At 46.0% G+C, this 25,857-nt stretch overlaps 1 protein-coding gene across 38 annotated transcripts in view; it reads right to left on the reverse strand.

The window, feature by feature from the left end:
* Window positions 1–25,857, reverse strand: part of CCDC60 (coiled-coil domain containing 60) — a 286,332-nt gene that overhangs the window by 17,056 nt on the left and 243,419 nt on the right. For 20 of the 38 annotated variants that reach the window (XR_015144541.1, XR_015144540.1, XR_015144542.1 and 17 more), the window contains 4 exons: window positions 24,685–24,792; window positions 16,924–17,031; window positions 7,985–8,075; window positions 3,185–3,419 (listed from right to left, as the gene is read on the reverse strand). Coding sequence is in view for 35 of the 38 variants with exons in the window: in XM_086347873.1 (XP_086203999.1) it covers window positions 3,185–3,419; window positions 7,985–8,075; window positions 16,924–17,031; window positions 24,685–24,792 (542 nt within the window). In the remaining 3 variants the exon portion in view is untranslated. Of the gene's footprint in view, window positions 1–1,595; window positions 1,763–1,855; window positions 1,940–3,184; window positions 3,420–7,984; window positions 8,076–16,923; window positions 17,032–24,684; window positions 24,989–25,857 lie in introns of those variants that run through there. The other 18 variants (XM_086347900.1, XM_086347892.1, XM_086347894.1 and 15 more) reach the window with 7 other exon arrangements.

The following is a 25,857-nucleotide window of genomic DNA, read 5'->3' on the forward strand; positions in this document are numbered from 1 at the left end:
ACATCGAGGTACATCCATCCCATAGCTGAGGCTGGATGTGTATGAACTGGCACAAAGTCTTGGGGCTGTGAGGCCCGCATTTACCCACAAAGGCTACCTGAAAGGAGAGACTTGTTTACAAAAGGTACAGACGCCATGAGATAGTTTCCCTGAGGAAGACAGCCCTGTGACAGATGCCCACACTTGGAGGAACCTGCCTAGTTCTTAGTCCCCAGGGCTACGGATACACCATTACCCAATGCTCAGAGATGACAGCATCCTCTGGTTCTGGATGACAAGCCACACCCCTAAAGAAAAAATTCTAATTCCCTCCTCCATTGCCCATCCCCAGCCAGTCTAAGAACCTTACTTGAGAGCAACTATACCCTCCCTTTGGGGGAAAAGAGTGGGAGTCCTTTTGTTGTATGGGGTTGGTTCAAGGGGTTGGGGGGACAGTAGAAGCCACAGGACCCTTCTTTTTGAGTTACTAAAGTGAGTTTTTCCTCTAACAATTTCAAGACCAGCAGCTTCAAGACTGCCAAGAGAACGGCCTGGGTTTTTGTTTCTCTGGAATCCCCTGATCACTGACTTGAGAGGAGACCAGTCCACACAGAGGCCACGGCCCGCTGTCCACAGTGATTTGTGTCTACAAAGACTTCATTATGCAGCCAGCCCTGGAAATTAAACCTTGGTCAGATGGTGTATCTCTCAGAATAGGATTCATGAATTCAGAATCAATTTGAGGAGGTTTTAGAAGGCAATGAAAGTCTGGGAAATTAATCTACTTTTGAGAAGGCTCTGACAAACACAGCAGAGTTTAAGGGATGAATAGAGGAGAAGGGTGAGGAGCTGGAGGGTGAAGAACTCTCTCTCTGGATGTCGGTCTCTGGTGGGAATGCATCTCCCAGCCATTTCTGTGCACCTGCCGTGCGCCAGGCTGAAGGTAAGACATTGTTCCATGCCTGAAGGGAGCTCACACTCCTTTCCCCTCTCTTCCTTAGTAACAGAAATATATGTATGCATATGTACTCTGTGTGTGTTGGGGGGAGGGGGCTGGGCATGGGAGGAAGCATTTATTACCCCAATTTCCCAACATCCTTTGCAACTAAAGGACTAAATGCTGTGACAAAGTCCTGTGGCTAAGTTCTGGGCCATGAGATTTTAGGAGAAATGTTGTATGAAGCTTCTGAGAAGACTGCTTAAACTCGGTTGGAAGTGAGCACTTTTCTACTTCACCTACTTCCTTCTGCTTCCGTCCAAGGATGTGACTCTGATGACTGGCATTCCAGCGGCCATTCTGGACCAGGAAGTGATCCATGGTGAAGAAGAAAGACAGGAGGAAGTAGGATCCCTCATGATCTTTTGGAACCACCCTATCTCTAATCTGGCCTTCCCTGGTGGCTCAGCTAGTAAAGAATCTGCCTGCAGTACAGGAGTGAAGGTGAAGTCGCTCAGTCGTATCCGACTCTTTGCGACCCCATAGACTGTAGCCTACCAGGCTCCTCTGTCCATGGGATTTTCCAGGCAATAGTACTGGAGTGGATTGCCATTTCCTTCTCCCGTTCCCAACCCAGGGCTTGAACCTGGGTCTCCCGCATTGTAAACAGACGCTTTACCGTCTGAGCCACCAGGGAAGTCCTGGGTTTAATCCTTGGGCTGAGAAGATCCCCTGGAGAGGGAATGGCTACCCTCTCAGTATTCTGGCCTGGAGAATTCCATGGACTGTACAGTCCATGGGTTGCAGAGAGTTGCACACAACTGAGCAACTTTCACTACCTCTAACCTGCAAAAAAAAAAAAAAAAAAGTTAATAAATTTTTATCTTTTTTAAACTAGTATTTTTCAGGTCTCCATACCTAGCCAAAAGAAGTTCCTACCTGAAATAAGGAGATGTCGTTGTATTAAGTGAAAATTAAGTACCTAATGGGACTTCCCAGGTGGCTCCATGGTAAAGAATCCACCTGCCAATGCAGAAGACACAGGAGTTGGGGCTTCAATCCCCGGGTTGGGAAGATGCCTTGAAGAAGAGAATGGCTACTCACTCCAGTATTCTTGCCTGGAGAATCCCGTGGGCAGAGGAGCCTGGTGGGCTACAGTCCATGGGGTTGTATAGAGTCAGACACCACTGAGCATGCATGCACTTAATGACTTATACAAGCAAGTAAAAATATGAAGAATTAAGAGGAAAGTCAGGGAAAACTTTGCAGTGAAGAGCATACGCCCCACTTAGGAAGGGCAGCTCCAGTTGAATATTTTCATACAGGTTGCTGGCCAACTGTTGCCACAAACAGTAACGTTTTTTAAAGCCAGGATTTCGATGTCCAAACTCTCAAGCTTAAAAAGTCACTCCTACTTTTTTTTTTTTTAAAAACAAAGACTTCTGTGCTAAATAACACATGGATGGCAGGAACTAGCCTATGTGCCCTAGCTTTCTATCTCTAAACTAAGACAAAAGATAGGAGTAAAGAGGGCGGGGTCCAAAAGAGTTTGGGGAGGTGCCACTGGCTGCAGTAGGCAACTGGTTAGACTCGGAGGAGGGAGGCCACTGGGAAAGCGTCAGAGGAGGCTTAGAAAAGGGGTCACAGTGTAATACAACTTCCTCTATCAAATATCCAGAAAAGGCACATTTCCAGAGACAGGAAGTAAGTTTGTGGTGGGAAAGGAGGGCTGTCAATGGACATGAGCTTTCCTTTGGGGTTGATTGACATGTTCTACAATCAGATGGTGGTGATGGTTATACAACTATAAATTTACAAAGAATCATTGAACTGTATACTTAAAACAAGTGAATTTTATGGTATGCCAAGTTATATCTCAATAAAGCTGTTTAAAAAAGCAGGTACCGAATTTCAAAAATATAGTATGAAAACATAAAATACTGTATCAATATTTTTTTATAGGATTACATGTTAAAATGACAATATTTTCTAAATTGGGCTAAGTAAAATACAGTATTAAAAGTTTTAAAAAGAGCAATTGATGACCATGGGCTGTCTCCCAAGTAGTAATGGTCCAGAGTAACCCAGGTTAGAGTTTATTTCTGATTTCCACTGCGGGAAAGCAAAGGGGTCCTTGGAAATTGACCAGGGCTAGAGGACCTGTGTCTTCTTTAACTGAGTGGGGTAAAGGTGAAGCATATGGGGCTCATGCTGCCTGGCTTCAAGGCAGAGTCAGCGCAGACTGGTCAGATCAAAGGCAGGACTTACTGACGTGGAGAGGCTCTTCTTCAGGCTTGGTCGAAGACGATTCATTGTCCTCGATGTCCTTGCTGCCTGTCGCCTGGGTGATCACACTTGGAGGTTCATCTGAGCCCGGGTTCACGGAGACCATGCTGCTCTGGGGGGATGACCCTCCACTCGTCCGAGACAGACTGAGGGTGGAGCCTCGCCGGCTTGGTTTGCGGGTGGTGGGGCGTGCTACAGGGATTTTGAATTTCTTGGTCTGAAGAAAAGAAATAAGAAAGGGGGATTTTAGAAAGAATGAAGGAAGGAGGGGAGCGGGGAGGGAAGGAAGAAAAATAGCAAAACCTTGGCTCTGAATGTAAATTCTTTTTGACTCTTTCCAAACACCATGAGATATATTTTGGGTCTGGGGAAACCTGCCACACGCTGACGTCATTTATACGTGTGTATTACCAGAAGCAAGTTTGACGCCGCTTCCTCTATTCAGTGAGCACCATGATTCCCAGTAGTCACCACAGGAAGCTGAACATGTAATCCATTGACGCTGCCATGAACCAGAATACGTTTCGACTTTCCTTGTGTAACCATCAGAGTTGATTTTTAAACTAGGGGAGGGTGGGTCTAATTTCTTTAAGCTGCATCTTGTTTTTCACCGCCCCAATTCTAGGTATCAACTTTGTGTTCACCAGATGACACCTGGGCCTCAAAGAATACAGATTTATATTCGCTGGGGTTTTCTGAAGAATACGAAATGGAGAAAGCTCTAGCCTTTACACTCAGGAGGTGGAGTTGGGGGAGGCAGATTTGACTGATGAGGAGAAGGGGAGGAGCCATGATGGAGGTGGGCGGGAAGACCGAGATGACAAGTCTTAGGAGGTAAAAGGCGGAAGGTAGAGAAAGTCCTGTGAGAGGAATGTGAATTTTTGAAAGGAGTCAGTGTGGGCAGGTTACAGGTATGTGTGCGCGCGCACACCCTCTTGCATGACTGGCTGTCACTTTAGAATGTACTTTGTGTGGTTATGTCCTCATTAATTCATGATTCAAGTCTTAGGTTTCCTAACCTGTCCCAATTTACTCAGCTACTCCGGGTAAGAGCTCAATGCAGGTCTGGGCTACAGTTTACACTCCATTAAAATAGAAACAATTTCATTTGAGAACATTTGAAATGAAAGCCCTTAGAGGGCAGTCTGAGATCTTTGGCTGAAACTCATAGTGTGAGATGCCCTAGGGAAGAAGATAAGGAGAGGCACACCTGAAGACACACAACCCTCTCCACCCTGTCTGATCAACAGGGTGGAGAGGGTGGCTTTCAGCAGGCCTCATCTCAGGGAGTCCACAGTGTGTTATCAGAAGTTATTTTTTGACTGGCTACTAAGAGAGTCAATTTCTAGGGAGGTTGATAAGAAGTCTGGGGTCCCCAAGGAGGAGACTGGGGTCGGGGACTCTCAAAGCAGAGATAGGGGTCTGGAATTCTCAAGGAGGAGGAAAGGACAAACATCTTTTTTTTTTTTTTTTCCCTCTACATTCCTTAGTCTTAGTTACATAAAATGTTTTTTTCTTTAAGCCCAGAACTGATGATTACATAACAAACAGCTCAGTTTAAACTCTGTACTAAGGATTATATAACAACAATGTATCCTGCTTGAGGACAGTTTCTCCTTCCTGAAAACCTTCTGGCTAATCCTGTTATCTTAAAATGTAAATTATGGGAGTGGATCTAGTAAGATCTTTACAACCTTGAGACATTCTTTTGATTTATTGTAATAACTAATTAAAAAAAGTATATAACTCCCTTGCTCAGACTAGCAACGGGGGCACTCTCTGTTCCCCTTCTGATGTCTATGTCAGAAGCTTTCTCTGTCCCTTTTTATACTTTAATAAAACTCTGCTATACAAAATCTCTTGAGTGATCAAGCCCGGTCCCTGGTCCCGAAGCTAAATCTTCTTCTTCACTGTTCACAGTAAGCTATCACTACTTCAGGGGCCCTGAGTGTAGGTGGAACCTCCCTGTTCCGGAAGAGGGAAGGGATTTCTCCATTACACAAGGCAAAGAGAAGGTCAGGGAAGAGAGATGGGAGAAGGCTGTGGGTTTTAAGATGTGATGTCTCCCTGTGAACACCACCTCCGCCAACAAATCTTCAGTGAAATGCCACACAAGTGATGGAATGTTTCAGAATTTGATAGCCTAGGGACCTGGAGTTCGAACTGGCTTTAACCAGATCTCCAAGGGAGTATATGAAGTTAGAGAATGACTGAGATAAAGAAAAAACAAATGCCCAAAGCTGACATGCTCTCCCCTTTGATAAATTAGCAGCCTGATGCAGTGTCCCCTTTGTTACGGCACTGCAACTGGACGAGAGCTTGCCAGACCGTCAGAGGGCCCTTCTGCTCCCTGCCCCCACTAGGGAGAGAGAATATCAGAGCTCTGGGATAATACCTGTGGAAGTCAGCTCTTCCTGTCTCACCTGGCACAACATGAATTCTTGATTCTGGACTCTTTTACATCAATGTCATTTTTGAAGACTGGACAGATTGTGTCACCAGGGCAGCCTGGAGTCTTGCAATGAGCATTGGACCCAGAGCCCAGGGACTTGCCTGGAGCAGGTTATTCCCCTACCTCCACTCCCTCATCTGTACAACAGAGAGGATGGGCTGGGATGATCACAGAAGAGCTTTCCACACACAGAGTTCTGTGCACATCTTCCTTGCATTAGGATTTCATTCTGTGCTCCTAAAGTTGCCATTAATTAAAATTCAATTAACAGCCACAGCCAGGAAATCCAAAGTGAAGGGCTGACACTTCTGATTAATTGAGAGTGGCAGAAGAATAAAATGTGTGTGGGGGGAGGTGTGATAGGCAGATTCGGCATCCTGCTTGCCCTTTATTGAACTGACTCTCCCTGAATTGACTTAAATCCCCAAATGCTTCTTCTCTGTGTCTGGTATTTCACTCAAGGAGTGGTGTTAATTGGCTGCTGTGTTTCCAACCAGGAGGGACTGCTTTTCGGCAAAACAAGGAAAAGGTTTCCTTATACTTTCTTAGAAGCAGGGGTTTCTAACTGGTGGCCCATGGGGAGACATGTTTAACTGGTCAGAATTCTACAAACTGGGGATATCCTCATATGAAGTACTGAGGTTACTGGTCTCTCTTGAAAATGATAAGCTCTGGATCCCATTTTCACATGGTGAAATGAGTAGAGCTAGGCAGAGGTTGTTTCCTTTAGCTGTGCAGGAGAATTCTTGTTTGCCATAGACCTCCCCACTCCCTACTATATTACCCAGCCTAATCTTTTCATTTATGCAATTTCCCCAGCTTTTGAGGATCACTGCCCTGGCACTGATGAGCTCTACACATAAAGAAGAATATTGATTGCTGTGGAAGTTGACTGGAGCCTCTCTTTCAAAGTCCCTATTCTGCAGGTGGAGAAACTGAGGTCGAGAGAGAGGAAAGGACTTCTTCAACGCCATGCAGGGAACTGGGTCACAGTGGCTGAACTAGGTCTCCTGACTCCTGATTCAGTGCTTCCCCACCCTCAGGACACACCACACTGCAGCCTAGAGTGTGACCCACAACTTACTCAGGAGGGATTTCAACTCGGAGTTCAAGTACAGTGGTTCACTCACCCCTCTTCCAACTATAGTTGTCAATATTCCTGAAGGACATTTTTTTTTTTAAAAGGTTCGTGGCTTCTACCGTTTTTTTCTGTGCATCTCTGGAGACAGATGCACATGGTATCTCCATAGCAACTTTCAGTGATAAAAACAAAGGCTCTACTTCTCAGATCTAGGAGTGCTCGGATGAAAAAGCAAGAAAATGGTGAAACTTCCTGAGGGGCGATGATAATCACGATGCCAGAGAAAACATGCTTTTGAAGAGCGTGGTGTTTAATAAACAGGGTTTAATAAATAGACCCAGGATTAGTTAACTCTTGGCTCTGCATGGCTTCATGCAAATTACTTAACCTCTCTGAGCCCCAACTTTATGATCTCCTACCTGGAAATAAGAATAGTGTCTTATGGAGTAATCAGGAGGACAGGACGGGCTAATACACCTAAAGAGCTTCTTTAGCACAGAACCTGGCCCACTGTAATTCTGTTTACAGAGTGGCTTCTAAAAACTATATAACCACAATAATGCACAGCATTTTAACATTTTCAAAGTGAGACTGTGTATTGTTTCCTGGGGTACTTTGCTAATGTTGAGAAATGGGCAGAAACCAACATTATTTCCATTCTGTGGGTTGAGGCACAGGTTCAACAACAAAATCTCATTGTGTGTTCTCTCAACTGCCTTAAGTGCTTTACTCCTGCCATTATTATTATTAATGGGCTTGCTTGCTAAGTGGGTGAGTTTGGGAGTTAGGAATACTCTTCAGTGAAAAGAACAGAACTCTGGATTTTCTCTTAATAATAGACCCACATTCTAGTTTGTAGAAAGCCCTGTCTGTTCAATCACTCATTTCTTGTTTTCTGAGTTAAAAGAGAGAGAGACAGACAAATGACTGTTATTGATTAAAAATATAGAGCTGAAGAACAAGGTGACTCCATTTCCTCCTGGTGACATCTTATTAGGCAGCTCCTCCGCTACTCCTCCCCTCCTCTATGAAGTGGTATCTAGCCAAATGGCATTTCTTCTACAATCCCCAGATAACCATTTTAATTAAATTCACAAAAGCCATCCAACAGCATGAGGTTCTGATTTCCCTTCACTCAGAGAACCAACTAGAAAAAAAAAATCCCATCAGAGAAAAGACTGGCAAAAAATGCCTCCCCCACCAAGTTGGAGTTGGTAACCAGACGGGAGAGTGGTGAGCAGACAGTTACCTTCGGCGCTGTGACGAAGTGCTCCCATCTCTGTCCCATGGACTTGTCCTTATTGATTTTTTTTATTGTGCTTTTGCTTCCACCTGGGTCCCTGAGTGAGAAACAGCTTAATGAGTTTTCCGTTTCTAGAGCCTCAGTTTATTACAAGTACTTTTAAGAAAAGCAATAAATTGGTGATGGATGGTGGCACTTCTCTGCTGTGATTTTTCCCCTTCCTGTACTCAGGAACAATGGGAGGGGAGGTTCTCCACGGCCGGGGTCTTGTGAGTGGGAATCGAGGTTAGGAGAGACCACAGCCCGCTGGGTAGGGCCTGAGGGAGGTGCAGCATATTTGTCCACATTCTGCATCTATCTGCATCTTGAACTCAGGTCCTCTAGCAGACTCCAGAGCAGGTCTGCGGTTCCTCTTGGGGGTGAATCGAAAAGCATGTTTGTTTCTGAATCTCTACCTACTCTACTGCCTAAGGGTCTCACATCAGGGACAATTCTGAGTGACACAGAGAGAATTTCTGGGTGTGCTTGCTGCGGGGAGGGATGCAGGGGGAAGCTTGTGGGATGAGTTGCACAATGAAAATCACAGGTTTGGAGTTTACTAAGTGAAAGTTCTATACAATCCTACATGCAAGACACTTCTGTGCATTCTCACTGAATCACCTGAACACCACCTTGTTATGCAGATATTTATCATCTCATTTTATAGATGAGAAAACAAACTTGGGGTCTTCAGTCACTTGCCCAGATGCGTATTTACAATGGATCTAATGACCATCCCTTGCGTGGGTCCCTCCATGGCCCTGTACCTAATTTTTGTATTTTAACTTTGTATTCTTTTTCTTAAAGTGCCCCTCTCCCCAACTGAATAAATTTCAGGTCTCACGAAACCTGGGTCTTCCTTCGTGGGTTGTAACTTTCTGAGTAGGAGACTGAAGCCCCAGTAGGTCTGGAAAGTGACCTACCTAGAACCCTTTATCTGAAACCCATGGGACCAGATGTGCTGCCAAATTCAGAATTTGGGCATTTTGCAACGGAAATACGCTGTATGTGTACTACACATTGGGGGCAGGAGGAGAAGGGGACGACAGAGGATGAGATAGCTAGACGGCATCACCGACTCGATGGACTTGAGTTTGAGTAAACTCTGGGAGTTGGTGATGATAGGGAGGCCTGGCGTGCTGCGATTCATGGGGTCGCAAAGAGTCGGACACGACTGAGCGACTGAACTGAACTGAATACTACATATTAACATAATCTTGCCAGTGGCTTTGAGACACCATCTTTTAATTAAACATGTTAACATTTCTGCAGCAGTATATATGAATATTTACTTTAGGTGGGATAACGACTACAAATAGCTTCAAGTTTTGCCACCAGATCAGTTTGGTTCATGTCAGATTTTGCTGCCAAACTGAGTTATGGAAAAAACTGAGTTTTCAGAGCCTTTTGGATTTTGGACTTGTGGCTACAGGGTGGTGGAGCCCTGCTGACAAGCAAGCTGGAAGACTCAGTAACGACCTCTACCTTTGTAACAACTGATTGACTGATCTCTTGATCTCTCCGTTCATCCATCCATCTGTTTATCTCCTTTTTCCCTGCAGAAAGGATTTTTAGATGTCTGGGAGCCTTTAAATCGTTTGGCTGGCTGTCACTCAGCATAGAGGAGGGGCTAGAAGGAATGAGACAGCCAGGCCAGTTTGATTGTGGGGAGGCACCAACAGGAATCTAGACTCCTCAGGGGCTACTGGTCAGGGGAGAAGCTCAGATAGGAGGCAAAGGTGAACCTCACTTACTGACTGCTTTTTGTGGCGTGGGGGTCTGAGTAGCAGAATCAAAGGCTTTTACCAGCCCCAGTGGAGAGGGGGATGTGTGCTCTCTTTGTTGGCAGAGCCTTGCTGGGCATCTCCCAGCTCACAGCCTCGATGCCCGAGGAATGCTTACAGGGTCAAAGTCGGGCTGCGGAGGGTGGGGTGAGAATGTGCCTTCAAGCTTTTTGTAAGACTTTATGTTTGATTACACAATAAAAAGCCCTCTGAATAATTAACAGTGAAGCTCATTTATCGTTGATTCTGCCTGCCTCTCCCCCGAGTAATCAAATTAAGGAATATTCAAAATCCAGCCAGAGAAAGGAGCGATACTTCAGTCCTATAAACAATATTTAAACTAGCGGCGCTTTTGAAGTCTGATTTAAGGCTCACCAACTGGAAGCTTTAGCGTTTCTGCTTTGGAGCGTTTTCTTTCAAGACCACAGGGCTTTTCTCGCCTTTTCCCTTTGCTAACTCAGCCCCTGCTGTGCCTCCAGCCTTCTTCTTGAAGTTAAAAAGCAGCCCCTCTTTCCCCTTTAAAATTAAATCTGGTACAGGCCAAGCTTTCAAAATCTTAAATATTCAGACCCAATTGGGAAGATGGAGGTTTTTCGTTCACACAGACTTCCAAGATGACCTGAAATCTATTGCAACTTCAGGCAGCAGGTTAAATGAGCTAAAAATGCAGCAGGCTTCCCAGGGATCTTAAAAAGCCCTGAGCATCGCTCTTGCAAAGCCATTGATAAAGAAAGGGCCTGGTTAGACAGGATTGGTCTCTCTGATGTTTCATTTTCAGTAGCAAATAAACTAAACAGGAGGATCAATAGGGAGAGAAAAGGAAATAACCTGAGCATTGTTGTCCACAGTGGGCTGACTGCATACACCTTAAGCAAGGAGGGCAGGCAGGCTGGTGTTCCCTCCCAAGGCCTGGAGGCACAGAGCCCTTCACCTACTGGGGTCCCAGGTTTTACTGGCTCTCTGAAGTTGGGTATAGCTCTGTGACTTGCTTTGTTTAAAAAAAAAAACACAAAAAACCATGAGTGCAAGTGACCTGTAGCTTGTAGGGAGAATGCTTTAAGGGCCAGTGCTCAAGTCAGACTCCCTTTTCTGCTGTGCTGATGGGGAAGCTTCTGCTGAGATGGAATTCCTATCAGCCTGGGCCCCCAGGTGACTGAGGTTAGCAGAGTTCCATGTGGATTACATGTACAGGGTGAGCGAGATGTGAGCTTGGGCTGTACTAAGTGGCTGAAATTGGGGGGTTGATCGTCCTGGCAGCTTAATTTACCTGACCTAATTGATAGCTCTGATTTATTGTCTGTGTGATCTCAGGCCAGTCTCTCTGAGCATCAGAACCAGGAAAAGGGGTATACCCGGGTAGTTAACTGTGAGTTTAAGAATCTGGTGGACCAGCTGTCTGAGTCCTCTGCCTGCCCTGCTGCTTCTGAGATGTGCAATTTTTTTTTATAATATTGACCCTCTCTGAGCCTCAGTGTCCTCAATTGTCAAATGGAGAAATAGTAGCTGAGTCAGAGGATGATTAGAGTGAAGATGCAAAGCAATGGGCTTTTTAGGAGCTTGCCCGGATGCCTTGTATGGAGAACTGAATACAGCAGAACTATGAACTACATGCGCTTTTTTTGACACACATCTCAGTGTGGCATGGAGGAGGTGCTGGTGGTGGGTAGGAGGCACTCAGGCACATCCGTGGGGGAGAAGCCACTGTGATCTTCAGACCACAGTCTCTCCCTGCTAAAGCTTTCCGGGGGATTCTATCAGCTAGAAACCAAGGGAAGAGGTCGTTGAGCACTGTTGCATCTCTTCTAACTCTGGCTGCCACTTAAAGACATCTAACCACAGTGCAATCTGGGTAATTTTCTCAAATGCTTCACTCGCACTTTCTGAATCCGCATTTGCTTCTGAGGGTAGAGGGTCTGCTGGCAGGTTTAGGACATGTTCACGAGTCCACGACTGAGATGGAGGACGGAGGTACCTGCTGACTTTGTAGCAGCGAGAGGCCGGAGGTCAAAGCTCCCGTGTTTTCCCTGGCCAGGGTGCCTGCCCCAGCTCCGGAGTAATAGGCTCTCTGGCCACCCAGCCACATTCTCCCACTCTCGTAGAGATGTCTGCTTGAGTAAAGGAGTGGGAGGATCAGTGCAGGGGAAATCAGAGACTTCACTCAGACATCACCTTCTGTGTGAGTCCTCCCCTGACGACTCAACTTAAGTCACCCCACTCCCCTGTCACTATCACCTCACCCTGTCAATTTCTTCATGACGCCCACTGCTATCTCAAAGCATCTTGATTATTATGTGTTTATTATCTGCTGCTCCGCACCACCTCCCTTGGAATAGAAGCTCCAGAGGGCAGGGACAGTGTCTTTTTCCCACGGGTATATCCCCAGAAGTGCCTAAAAAAAGTAGGTTTGAGGAAAATGAGGCTTTCCAGGGTGGGGGTGGTGGGGATGCATGATAAGGGGAAAACAACTTAGTTTAATAATTACTATTATGTGTGTTGTTCAGAACAATGCTGCATTTTTTTTTAAGTGACAATCTGGCAAACATTCAAGATCTTGAGAGAATTGGTTAAGTATGTTGATAAACCCCAAAGTTATTAAAAGAAGATTTGACATGGAGAGATAATCCCCGTGTATTAAGGTAAACAACAAAAATTTAGTTGCAGAACAATAAATGTAGACTAGCTTTTTTTTAAAAGGAAATTATATATTTACATGTCATATGATCTTAATAAGTTATGGTCCCTTTTTATATCTTGGCAAATAATACTTTGTAATGAGTTATCCTTTTTTATTTTTTTGATATCGAATTATTTCCTAAATTGAATATTTTGGGGCTTTAGCTAGAAACAGAGGAAATAATCATTTAGTGGTTAAGTGCAGATGCTTTGCATCTGGGCTTTGTTGTTGTTCTTTAGTCACTCAGTCATGTCCAACTCTTTGCGACCCCACAGACAGCAGCACACCAGGCTTCCCTGTCCTTCACCACCTCCTGGAGCTTGCTCAAACTTATGTCCATTGAGTTGGTGATGCCATCTAACCATCTTGTCCTCTGTTGTCCCCTTCTCCTCCTGCCTTCAATCTTTCCAAGCATCAGGGTCTTTCCTAATGAGTCAGCTCTTCACATCAGGTGGCCTAAATATTGGAGCTTCAGCATCAGTCCTCCTAATGTATATTCAGGATTGATTTCCTTTAGGATGGACTGGTTGGATCTCTTTGCAGTCCAAGGGACTCTTAAGAGTCTTCTCCAACACCACAGTTCAAAAGCATCAGTTCTTTGGCACTCAGCTTTCTTTATTGTCCAACTCTCACATCCATACATGATGACTGGAAAAACTATAGCTTTGACTAGATGGACCTTTGCAGTAGGCAAAGTCAAGTCTCTGCTTTTTAATATGCTGTCTAGGTTTGTTATAGCTTTTCTTCCAAGGAGCAAGTGTCTTTTAATTTCATGGCTGCACTCACCATCTGCAGTGATTTTGGAACTGAAGAAAACAAAGTCTGTCACGGTTTTCATTGTTTCCCCATCTATTTGCCATGAAGTGACGGGACCAGATACCATGATCTTAATTTTTTGAATGTTGAGTTTTAAGCCAGCTTTTTCACTCTCTTCTTTCACCTTTATCAAGAGACTCTTTATTTCCTCTTCACTTTCTGGGCTACCTGGGTTCAAATCCTGATTTTACTAGCTGTGTAACTTATAGCAAGTTACTTAAATTCTCTTTGCTTCCATTTACTTATTTTTAAGTCAGAATGAGGCTCAAATGAGGTCACATCTCCTGACCAGTGCCTGACATAGAAAGCACTCACATGACAGGTAGTTTCCTTATAAAACAGTGGCTAGATTTAGGTACCTGTGTCATATTTGAAATGTCTTATATGTAGAAAGGCATCTATCTTTTTCTAAAGGAGGCAGTGGGTTCTTTGGGCCTAGAAGCCCAGCCCTTGAGTGTCTGGACTCTCTTAATGAAAGTCAAAATTATTTGGAGTTTCCAATTAAGCGTGGGTCCAGGGCTTCCCTGGTGGTCCAGTGGTGAAGAATCCGCCTTGCAAGGCAAGGAACATGGGTTCGATCCCTGGTCTGGGAAGATCCCACATGCCATGGAGCAGCTAAGCCCATGAGCCACAACTACTGAGCCCATGCTCTAGAGCCCTTGAGCCGCAACTACTGTAGCCTGTGTACCTAGAGCCTATATTTTACAAGAGAAGCCACTGCAGTGAGAGGCCCATGCACTGCAATGAAGAGTAGCCTCTGCTCACCACAACTGGAGAAAGCCTGCATGCAGCAACGAAGAGCCACTAAAGCCAAAAATGAAATGAGTAAATAAATCTTAAAAAAAAAAAAAAGAGTGGATCCAGGAATTCCTTGGTGGTATACTGGTCAGGATTCCAGGTTTTCACTGCTATAGCTGCACAATGCAGTCAAAAAAGGAAAAAGAAAAAAAAAAGAGTGGGTCCAGTGGTGTCTCCGGGACAGCTGAGGCAATAAGACATACTTGACTGTGCTGCCCACGTAGCTCCAGGGCAGAGCACCGATTATCTGACTCTGGAGGCTCAGGGCGATTGGAGCAGCTCCTTCCCTCTGCCTGAAAGGTAAATCGGTAACTTCTCGCTCCCCTCTTTGACCTGGGGTCTGCCCTGTTCTTTCCCACTGAGTGGGACTAAGAAGAGGTGTCACTAAGGCTTGAAGTGCTTGCTTACACCGGGTCTTGTCTGCTTCTCTGTAAAGGTCCACTCATTTCTAGTCAGTCCTTGGAAAGTGAGCCTCTAATAAGAATAAAACCAATATGAGTTCACAACCCTTTATTCAATTCCAAAATCCAAAGGGTCTTGAAAACAAACAAAACAAAAACTCATAATTTACTTGGCAGCAAAACATGATCTGAACTGATGGAAGACTATTGATGACCTTTGTTTACCTCGAGTATCCATTTAGTGTAAACATTCATTTTTTTTCTGCAGAAATATGTTTGACAATAGGGTGCTGTCCTAGTTCCCTCTGGGAGTAAAATGCTCTATATGGTATATTGTCTCATATTTCCATTCTAAAATGCCAAAAAAGAAAAAAAAAAAAAAAAAAAACCACAATTTTGAAATGCAGCTGGCCCCAAAGGTTTGAATAAAAATCTGTGGGCCTTCATGTATAAAACAAGTCTTACTTTCCCTAAACAGAAGCTTCCATCTCTCAGAGGAGGGTAACTGGCGCATTCATTATTGAAGGCTTTGTTTCTGCTCTGTTTGGACCTGATCATCTTGTCAATTGAAATAAACTCTTGCTAGAAGTAGAATTAATGAGGATACTAGAAAATGATAATGTGTTTCTATTGCCACATGATGAAATCGGGAAGATCTTTTTTTTTTTTTTCCTTTCTAAATAAAGTGGAGACTCAGACACAACTCAGAAGGACATCCTAAAATCTGTCATCTCTCCACTTTCCCGACCATCCACCCATCTACCCAAATATGGGATCTTCCTGCGATGAACAAAGATCATGTTTGCAGCACTCCTGCTGCCAGTTAGTTAAATTTTGCTGCCTGTAGAAAGCCCACTTTGAGGTACTGAATCACCCCACTTTCTTTCTATAAAATCAGGGGGGCAGGGACTAGACCTATAGCCATCATTACTTCTAATAGAAATGAAACCTCTGGGAACTACAGGTCCCAGAGGATGGATGTTTCCTTCTGGAAAATGCATGGTGGTGTCAGGACTCAGGGTTTATGTTTCAAGCACTTCAGTAACAGGAGATGCTTGCTGCTTGATAGTGGAAACTCAGAAAATCTCAGGCAGGAGAATTGAAGACTTGGTATTTTCCTCGTGGGGTCATTCCCTAGATTGCCCATCTTTGCAACCAGATTTGGGTTGAACTCATGTACCTTCTCCACCCCTCCCTCTCCATCTCTTTGTATGTTTTTCCATTCCCCCAGTGAACATAGCTCTCAGCCATTGGTAAAATTCTGCTCAGAGGTGTATTTCTTCCCTTGCCCTAAGTCTCAATGGTATTGACAGTCACATTCCTTACTGCTCTTTAAAATCAGGATTTTGATCTTGAATAGCTATCATTTAATGAGCACTCACTGTGTCCTCAGACATCATGCTGAATGATCTACATACTTTATCTTGCTTAATCCTTACAAGAACTCTTCTGGTTCTGTTCTTGCAGACAACTTGACTCTCCTAAAGAAACAACACCTTACACGCCTGCTTGTTCCTTGCTCTGCCTTGTATGTGCCACGCAATTCCTGCGACAGTGGCCTCAAGGCTGCTGAGGAGCCCTGCTCTCTGGTGGAGAAGCACCTAACACTTCTCATGGCTTAGATAACAGGTGCTGGAGCATCTGCCTGAGCAAAGCAGCTGCTCCTGGGACCTGAACACAGAATATTCCCTGGGTCCAAGTGGAGAAACAGTTTTCAATATATACTAAAAAAAAGAGAGAGAGAGAAGACAAAACCTTCAGAGAAAGGGGAAAAACATGGAGAATGGGAAGAGTAGATGGGAAGGGGACAGGAGGAAAATAGGAAGAGGATCAGATGCTGAACAGTGCGGGGAGACAGGATCCAGGAAGAGGGCCGGAGAGAACCTAGCTGTGCTGGGTTGGGCTGGGATGGCTGGCCAGCCAGTTTTTGTGGTGTGAATACTCTCGCCCTGGCTGACTGATTTTGAACTTCCCACATGTCACTGCACGTGGAACTGGGGAGAGATGCTGGGAGGGTGTCCACATGAGGGTTCTCACTGCTGCAGTTTGGACCCAACAGGATAGAACTCCTAAAGCAACCTACTACTGCTGCTGCTGCTAAGTCGCTTCAGTCGTGTCCGACTCTGTGCAACCCCATAGACGGCAGCCCACCAGGCTCTGCCGTCCCTGGGATTTCCAGGCAAGAACAGTGGAGTGGGTTGCCATTTCCTTCTCCAATGCATGAAAGTGAAAAGTGAAAGTGAAGTTGCTCAGTCACGTCCGACTCTTCGCAACCCCATGGACTGCAGCCTACCAGGCTCCTCTGCCCATGGGATTTTCCAGGCAAGAGTACTGGAGTGGGGTACCACCCCCCAAAAAAAACAGGAGAAGGACGGGGGGACCCACAGGAGCTTCTGCCCTGCCAATCACCCAGGTAGAAGGGTTGAGACCTACTTGGGATTCCAGCAGGTAATCACAGGCTTCATGGTATAGTGGCTGTGGTCAATAGTCAGGGCCTCCAGGAGCCAGTGGAGGACGCAGAGCTGGCGGAAGATGGGCTCGCTGCAAAGACAGAGGGCAGGAGCCCAGGGGCATCCTGTTAGAGCAACATTCTTCACAACGGTGGCGACAGAGACAGGACTTGTGCTGGCTCCTGGCTGGAGAGCTGTCGCCAGGCTCTGGGTGTGTGGCACTATCTCCTTTGCACAGCAGTAAAGTTTTGCAATGGGCTCCTGAGCTATGTTTTATGCCCGTTTTTACAGGTGAGGGATCTGAGGCTCAGAGGTGGGGGGCTTGTGCAGGTCACTGGGCCAGGTGGCAGAACTATGATCAGACATGAGATGACCAGTTGCTGGGAGTTGGCATGCACAGCAGGAAGGGACAAAGGAGGGGCCCTAAAGGCAGAGGTCTTGACTCAGGCAAACAAGAGGACTGAAGGAAATGGACATCCAACTATTCATCCGATAAAAATACAATAAATACCCTAGCAGTGTCTGAAACGTCTGGCAACACAGGGAAACTAGTGTATTTATTGTACTTCTTCCCTCCCCCTACTCCAGTTAACAACTGGACTCACTGCTTTAAATTTATAAATCCTTTGCCCCCAGATGTAGCTGGATGTTGAGGAAAACCACACTGAATACATTATTTGGAAGTGTAACCAAGACACTGTTTAAGAATAGGTCTACCCCATATTTTGTGACTGGGGGCAATTTGTATCACGATGAGCTGGACACTGAGAAGGACACTTGACACACAGGGTTTGTTGTTGCTGTTCAGCTGCTCAGTCGTGTCCGACTCTGTGACCCCATGGACTGCAGCACGCCAGGCTTCCCCGTCCTTCACTACCTCCCAGAGTCTGCTCAAATTCATGACCATTGGGTCGGTGATGCTACCTAACCATCTAACACGGTATTTAATTCTCCCTAAACCCTGCTGGGTATAAATCATATACGAATATTAGAGAAGAGGAAACGGAGGCTTAGTGAGGGGCAATCAGTGTGCTCTGGGTCACACAGCTTGCTGCTGACAGAGATGGGATGAATATCCTATTTAACGCCACCAACAGCCCTATAAAAGGACGCCTCTACACCATCCTTTCTGCAGACAAGGGACTTGGAGAAGCAAAGTGAGCCACCCGAGGTCACACTAGGATTGGTGAGGGTTTGAACCTACATCTGTTTAATCCCAGAGACTGTTCTTTTGTGGACCTGAGCTCGGTTTAAGGTGCTGGTTTGGGCCCAGTGCAGTGGCCACCCTGAGCAAGGTTGGCACAGGGTTAATTCACTGCCTGCATTCTTCCTGGAAACGAGGGGGAATCCTAACTAGCCGCCCCTCCTTGCCTGGTTCCTCCTCTTACACTAATGCGCCAGATGCCTCCATTAGAACCTGTGTAAGTGCTCTTCTCTGAAACTGCTCCTGGCTTGATCGATGCTCCCCAGGGTTCCTGCCTCGTGCTCAGAGGGGCATGCAAGCATCCACCCTCCAGCTTCCAGGAAGGCCTGGCTCCCGAGGTGGAACCTCAGCCCTGGGGCTCAAGTGTGAGCTGGCCCAGGGGTATCCCAGAAAGTCACTCAGCTTGCAGGGGAGCTGCTTCCAGGCACCCCACTCACAGCCCCCATGTTCTGGGGTGGACGTGTCCACAGGTATTAGGAAAACTAGAGTCAGCAGCGCTCTCTCTCTCTTTTTCTGCTAAGCCCCTTCCTTCCTTTGTTTCCCTTCTGCTTTAAAGAAACTGCAAGTCCACAGTCCTCCTCCCCTTTCTCTTCCTCCCTATACCATCTTGATCCCCAGGGTAAGTGCATGTTGGCAGCTCTGGGTGCCAACAGTAGCAGTGGCTGTGCCATGTGCCTGACCCTGTGCAGACACCCCCTTTTTGTTGCAGCACAGGGGGATAAGGAGCAGGTGAGCCTCCGATTCATTTCTGCGAAGGACAGGAACAGGCACAAAGCTGGCCCTTTCCTTCCCTTGCTTAAAATCTTCAAACTCCCTAAACCATCTAAATGCATGATGTCCCCCTCCATTCACAAGCTGAAGTCCTAATCTCTAGCATCTTAGACTGTGACTGTACCTTTAAAGAGGTGATGAAGTTAAAATGAGGCTATTAAGGTGGGTCCTAATCCAATCTGACTGGTGTCCTTATGAGAAGAGGAGCTGTGACACACAAATACTAGAGCGCATGCTCACAGAGGAAAGACTATGTGAGGCCAAGGAGAAAGGACTCAGGAGAAACCAATATGTGGGCACTTTGGTCTTGAGCTTCCAGCCTCCAGAACTGTGAAAGAATACATTTCTGTTTGGGAATGTTTGGGGCACCTGGTCTGTGGTGTTTTGTTATGATGGCCCTGGCAAACCAACACCCCTTCACATGGGAGAGACTGTCCCCCTGCTCAGCCTCGAGTCTCCCTGCCCACACTGTGCTGCCATCTGCAGCCTGGTGCAGTTCTGCTCAGTAGCACAAGCTTGCCGTACTCTCTCTGCACTGTGTTGAAACCCTAGCTGTGCCATCTACTAGCTTTGTGGTCTTGGCCAAAGTACTTAATTTTCCTGAGTCTCAGTTTTCTCATCTGTATGATGGTGGTAATCATTCCAGTGAAGGTGAGGTGAGGCGTTCAGCACTGTTCTGTGCTCCTGATACACACTCCCTTTCCTCCTCCTCTGCCTCTCAGTGACTGGGTCTCAGCTCAGATGTCACCTCCAGCAGGAAGCCTTCCTTGATTTCTCTAGCCTCCTCTCTCTGAGGAGGTTCTGAAGCCTCCCTACCCTTCCAATGTGTCCCTTTGTCCGTACACATTGTGTCCCTGCTGCCTCATAACTGCCTGTTACTTGTCTCCCCAGCCCACAACCAGCGAGCTTCAGAGTACTGTCTACCACAGGCACAGAGTAGGCTCAATACTTTTCTGTTACTAAATGGGATATGGTGGGAATAAACTGGTTTGGATCTGACATTTTCTGGAGCTGAAAATCTGGGCACAATTCTTATGTGTACAACCACAGAGGTAGCAAAGGAGAGTGGCAACAACCGAAAAATGACAGTAATAGTAAACATGTCCCAAAGAGCACTTACTCTGTGCCAGACACTGTTTTAACTGCTCTACATCCACTAATTAAAGTCATTCTTGTAACAACACTTTGAGGAAGGTACTATCAGTATCCCCATTTTTCAGAAGAAGAAACTGAGGTCATGGAAATTACCCAAGGTCAAAAAGGCAGCAAATGGCAAAGCTGGAACCTGAGCCCCGATAGCTTGGTTACTGAATCTGTGTTCTAACCATCAACACAAATTTGATGTCTCTTGTTACAGGACAGAGCCCTCCCTCCCTTTTCAGCAGAACAGGATTTCACCCAAAGGGTCTGGACCTTTTTTTCCATTTATAAAAAGTGCCTTAAAAAATGCGTGCACAAATGTTTACAGCAGTTTTGTTCATAACTGCTCAAAACTGGAAGTAACCTTTAGAGACATATGGATAAATAAACTGTGGTACATCCAGACAATGGACTGTTATTCAGTGTTAAAAAGAAATGGGCTATTAAGCCATGAAAAGCCAAGGAGAAATCTCAAAAGCGTATCACTAAGTGAAAGAAGCCAATCTGAAAAGGCTACACACTGCATGCTTCCAACAACATGACGTTCTGGAGAGCACAAAACTACGGGCAAAGAGGTCAGAGGTTGCCAGGGGTTGGGGGTGGGAGAGGGAAGGACAGGCAGAGTAAACAGAGGATTTTTAGGGCAGCGAAAATACTCTGAATAATACATGAATGGATGGATACATGTCGTTATACATTTGTCTAAACCCACAGAATATATACCACCAAGAGCAAACCTTAATGTAAACCAGGGGCTGTGGGTGATTGTGAGGCGTCACTGTCGGTTCATCAGTTCTATCAAACAGCCCACTCTGGCGGGGGATGGACACACTAGGGAGGCCGGGCAGAGGGAGCAGGTAAGTGGGAAATCTCTACTTTCCACTCAATTTTACTCTAAACCGGAAACTGCTCTAAAAAAAATCAGGTCTTACTGAAAAAATGAAGTGTCTCAAACCCAATGATCTCTCATCTCACATGCAGCAAAACAGAGAGACAGAAAGAAAGAGTCCCCAGAAACATGCTCGATAGAAACTGTTCCTTTTTTATAGTGATTGTCAGGTCAAAGCACAATATCTTGAATGTTATCAAATTTAAAAAGAAAGCATTTATTTTCTTAAACGTGGGGCATAATAGATGGAAACGCTAACCAGGGTGCACAAAGCCTGCTTCTAAAATCCTAGTGGTCAGAACTCTGGGAGAGCTCCCAGGGGTCCGTGTACCTGAATAAGCAGCCCACTCTATTGAAACGGCCACACCAACCAGGATACAGTGGGCATCTACATCCCTGAGAAGAAAACTATGTTTTGTCCTTTTACTAAGAGAAATCAGAAAATGCATATAAGGCACCCCATGCTGACTGTCGAGGGCAAACCAGGAGAGTGGCTGCAGGCACAGTTGCTTAGGAAGGGTTGTAAGGACAGTCCAGTCAGCTCTGAGAGGAAAGGACGGGCTCTCCTCTTTCCTGTAGACAGCATCTCATCTCTCTCTCTCTTTTTTTTTTTTTTTTTTAAGATAAAGTATCCAGTCTTCCTTGGCATCATTGAACTGATGCCCATATAGTCATTTTAGAATTTTCAGCCGGTTCTGGGATCACTCCTATTGGGATTGAAATCCACCTCGGCTGCTGTGAAGACTTGGAATTTGAGAACTGACCCAGCAGGCTCTGCCCAATGCTTTGTGGTACAATGATGATAAAATTGCCTGGATTCTCCACCCCTCCCTGCATCCATGTACTTTACAGTGTGATCTGGCATCTCTCATATCAGGAGGTAGAATCTTCATTTTCCTCGATCCCTTGTATCTGGGTGTGCCTGATGTCTTGTTTGGCCAGTCGGACACAGTGGAAAGGTCCTTGGGTCCATTCTGAGCCTAAGCCTTAACAGGCTTTGAGTGCTCAGGCTGTCGTCCTTGGAGCCCTTCCTGAGAGCCATGGAACAAGTCCAGCTAGCATGCTGCATGATGACAGTGATGGTCCCTCCTGTCACCCTAGCCACCAACCAACCAACAGACCTGGGTGTGAGGCTGCCCTGGATGGGCCTGCTGCCAGTTTCCCACACACATGCAAGCCCAGCCTGGACCAGTGGAACTGATCCGGACAAGCAGACCCACCCAGCTGACCTGCAGACTTTGAACAATAAACAGTTGCTCTTTCAAGCTACTCTACTTTGAGATGCTCTGTCATACAGCAACATATTACTGTTACAGTCTTCAAATGCAGCCAGAGCCTTTTAATAGCCACGGAAGAGAAGGGTCAGCCTTCAGTCTACTGCAGGAGTGTGTGCCTGTGTTTGCAAATAAAACTTTATTGGAACACAGCCACATCATTCCTTCACTGTAACTTTCACGCTGCAACCACAAAGTACAGCCGACCCTCTGCATCTGTGGATACAGAGGGCTGACTATACTACTCCCATTTATATTCATAAAAGACATGAGCATCACAGATTTTGGTATCTGCAGAAGGTCCTGGAACCAATCCCCCACAGATACCTGTCTGCAGGTGCCAGAGAAATCATCTGGTCTGCAAAGCCTGAAATATTTACTGCCTGTCCCTTTTCCCTCTAGGAAAGAGGTTGCTGATCCCTGTTCTAGGCCATAACAAATAACAGCCACCACTGTGATCATCACCACTACCATCCTCATCGTCCCACAAACTTGACACAAAGGTCTGATTTTAAAGTCAGGAGAATTTTGTGAGAATGTTGTGAGAATTTTGGCAGGTTCTGCCTTCTCTCTGGGCTTCAGTTTCCCCATCTAGCACTGAAGGAAGATGAGCAAAAAAGTCCAGTCACTTCTGCAACTGATGTAAACCTCTATTTGCTCAGATCAAAGGAAATGGATTTTGGGACCCAGGAATATGTGTTTTTCCAGGCATTTCCTTACCTTGCCATTCCCCTCACCCAAGTCCTGATCCCCAAATGATTCAGATCCAAGTAAAAGCCTAAGAACCATTGATTTACACCATTTGGGTTCAGAAGCCTTGTCCATGGAGAGACATATGGAAGTATAAGTGTTTCCAAGGGTCATTATGAGAAACTGCAAAACTTACTTTTGTAAAGAGATGTTTTGAGAGCATCCAATTGAGGCAGCCAGTTGGAATGTCCCTAAATGAATAAGTCTGTGATGAAACCAGTCATAATATCCATCAAAGGGAGATAGGAGAAAAGTGGGGAGGGGGGCTCATGAAAAGTGGAAATACTAGTAAGGGAGAGGAATGTGTCCAAATACATGGTGTTGATGGTGATAACGACAGTGATGAAGAGGATGGTGATACGGTCAATGGTGCTGGTGATGATGATGGTGATGATGTTGTCAGCAGTGTTGGTAATGGTGGCATTATCCACCCACAAATACGTGCTCTTATTAATGACTTGCCACACTGTCTAGGATTTCAGTCCATTACTTTACTCTATAAGTACATGACACCTGGTAGTCCAAATACATCATGAGCTCCTCAGAGGTAAAACCTTGGGATATACCTTCTGTGTAGTGTGTGGTGGTGAGAGATGGTGGTGAGAGATCAGGCTCTGAAGTTAGACACACTTGGCTTAACACCCCAGTGCAGTGACATGCTGAACTCTGTGACCTTGAGCAGGCTACTATACCTCTCTGAGCTTCTGTTCTCTCATCTGCAGAGACAGGCTAATAAGATACCTGTACAAAAGCGCTGCTGAGAGGACTGAGTGGGACAGGGCCCACCAGAGCAGTCGGTAGTCATTTTTACTGTGCATGCCTTTGGGACCTAACAAGTATTTGACAAATGAGCAGAAAGAGAAGTCTAGAATCCACTGCCCCATGCCCATTGCCCTAAAGCTGTGGTTCTTACAGGAGGGGCTGGGGATGCCTGTGTGTGATTGTGCCCCCAGGGGGATTTGGCAATGCCTGGGGACATTCTGGTTGTCAGAGCTGGGGAGGGGGTTGGCTACTAGCATCTGGTGGGTGGGGGCCATGGACACTGCCCAGTATCCTACATCCTACAGCGCACAGGACAGTCTTTCTCAACGAAGAATTATTTGTCCTTGAATGTCAATAGTGCTGAGGTTGAGCAGTCTTGCCTTAAACTCTGTCCCTGAAATCTCCCAGTTGAAAAGGGCTAACTAGTGAGAAAGGAAAAGCTGGGCTGAGAATTCTCTGGAATAAATAGGAGGGAATGAGATGTCAAGGTTTTGGAAAGCCTGAGTATTCCCTGGAGGGTTGCTGAGCCCCTGTTACACTATGCAATGATGAGTTTGTACCTGGGGTTGGCTCAGACGGCAGTGGGGACTTTTCTGGGAAATAACTACCTGAGTCTTGGGGAAAACGTGTCCCTAGAGGCTCAGGTGAGACATCCGCCAGGCGTGCGTTGCAGATAGATTTTATCAGGCTTTGCAAACTATTTGACATTAGAGCGTCTGGCTTGGTAAGGAATGGAATGACTCGGTCCCAGCTGGATTGCCATTTAGCTCTGAGACACCATGTCTGCTTTCTGTTATTTTTATATGCCACATAGTGTTGCTGGCCCCAGGCTCCCTGTCCCTTTCAAGAGGACAAAGGAATAGCTCCCAATGACTGTTAGCTGGTTGAGTCATTTGACCTTGGCTGCGAATGATGAAACAGTGAAGCAAACAAGCCCGAAGTGGGACTACTTACATGTGGGCCTCGGGCAGCGAGGGCGAAATGATGCAGCTGTGCATGGGGGTGAATGGTCGCAGGATGACTTCAGCCACTGCCTTCTTTGTCTTCTCATCCCCGTATGTGCTGAAGCAGAAGCAGAAGCAGAGCGAACGACAAGGAGCAGTTTTAATTGCCCACATCTTTCGCGAGGGGTTATTTGGCAAATATCACTAGGCACCGACTATGGACCAGCCAGTAATTTCAGCTGGAAAGGTGAAGGTCCCAGATGCAGCCAGTAATCAGAGCATGTAAGACCCCCTTCTCTCATGGAGCATCTATTCTTGTGAACGAGCAGAGAGAACACATAAGATTAGTCAGGCAGCTGTGTGGTACACTGATATACTAGATGAGGGGTTGGATATGTTTTCCTATCCCACTAGACAAACAGTTATGCTATTGTAGGGCATTCAGTCCACATGTTGACTACTTACTACCATGAAAGCCATTGATGATGTAAACAGTAAGTTAATGGCAGGGTTTAAATAAAACTTTATTTACCAAACCAGCTTGGGGGCTCAGGGGCTGGAGTTTGCTGACCTGTTCCCCACCCCCTCACTCCCACTAGTAAGTGATACGTGCTATGGGGAGAATAAAAGAGCAGGGAGTTCAGTAGGGCTGGGAGAGCTAGGGGCTGCAATCTTAAACCGAATGATTGGGGCAGGCATGACTGAGAAGGTGACATTTGATAAGAATTTGCAGTGGAAGAGAGTGAGCCACTCATCCATCTGGGGGCAGAGCCTTCTGGACAGAGGCAGTGACAGGTGCAAATGTCCTGAGGCAGGAGTATGTTTTAGACACAGCAAGGAGGCACGTGTGGCTGGAGTGGAGTGAGCAACAGAAAGAGGAGAGAGGCAGGGATGCAGAGAAAACAGGGGCTTTGCAGACCAGTGTGAGGACCCTGACCTTTTCTGTGAATGACAGTAAAGGATTCTGAACTGAAACAAGACATGATGTGACCTCTTACAGAGGAGCCCTCTGGCTGCTGTTTTGAGAATGGCCGATGGCAGGGGAAGAGGGCCAGGAGACAGATGAGAAGTGCTGCGATACTTTCAGCTGGAGACAGCATGGTGGCTTGTGCCGGGGTCTGAGCAATGGGGATGGTGAGAAGTGGAAACGACAGGATGGACACAGGGAAGGAGCTGCCTGCAG

The sequence above is a fragment of the Bos grunniens genome, chromosome 17, assembly GCF_055505025.1.
Source record: "Bos grunniens cultivar Pamir isolate PY7600 chromosome 17, Bosgru_T2T1.0, whole genome shotgun sequence".
Classification (NCBI taxonomy): domain Eukaryota; kingdom Metazoa; phylum Chordata; class Mammalia; order Artiodactyla; family Bovidae; genus Bos; species Bos grunniens.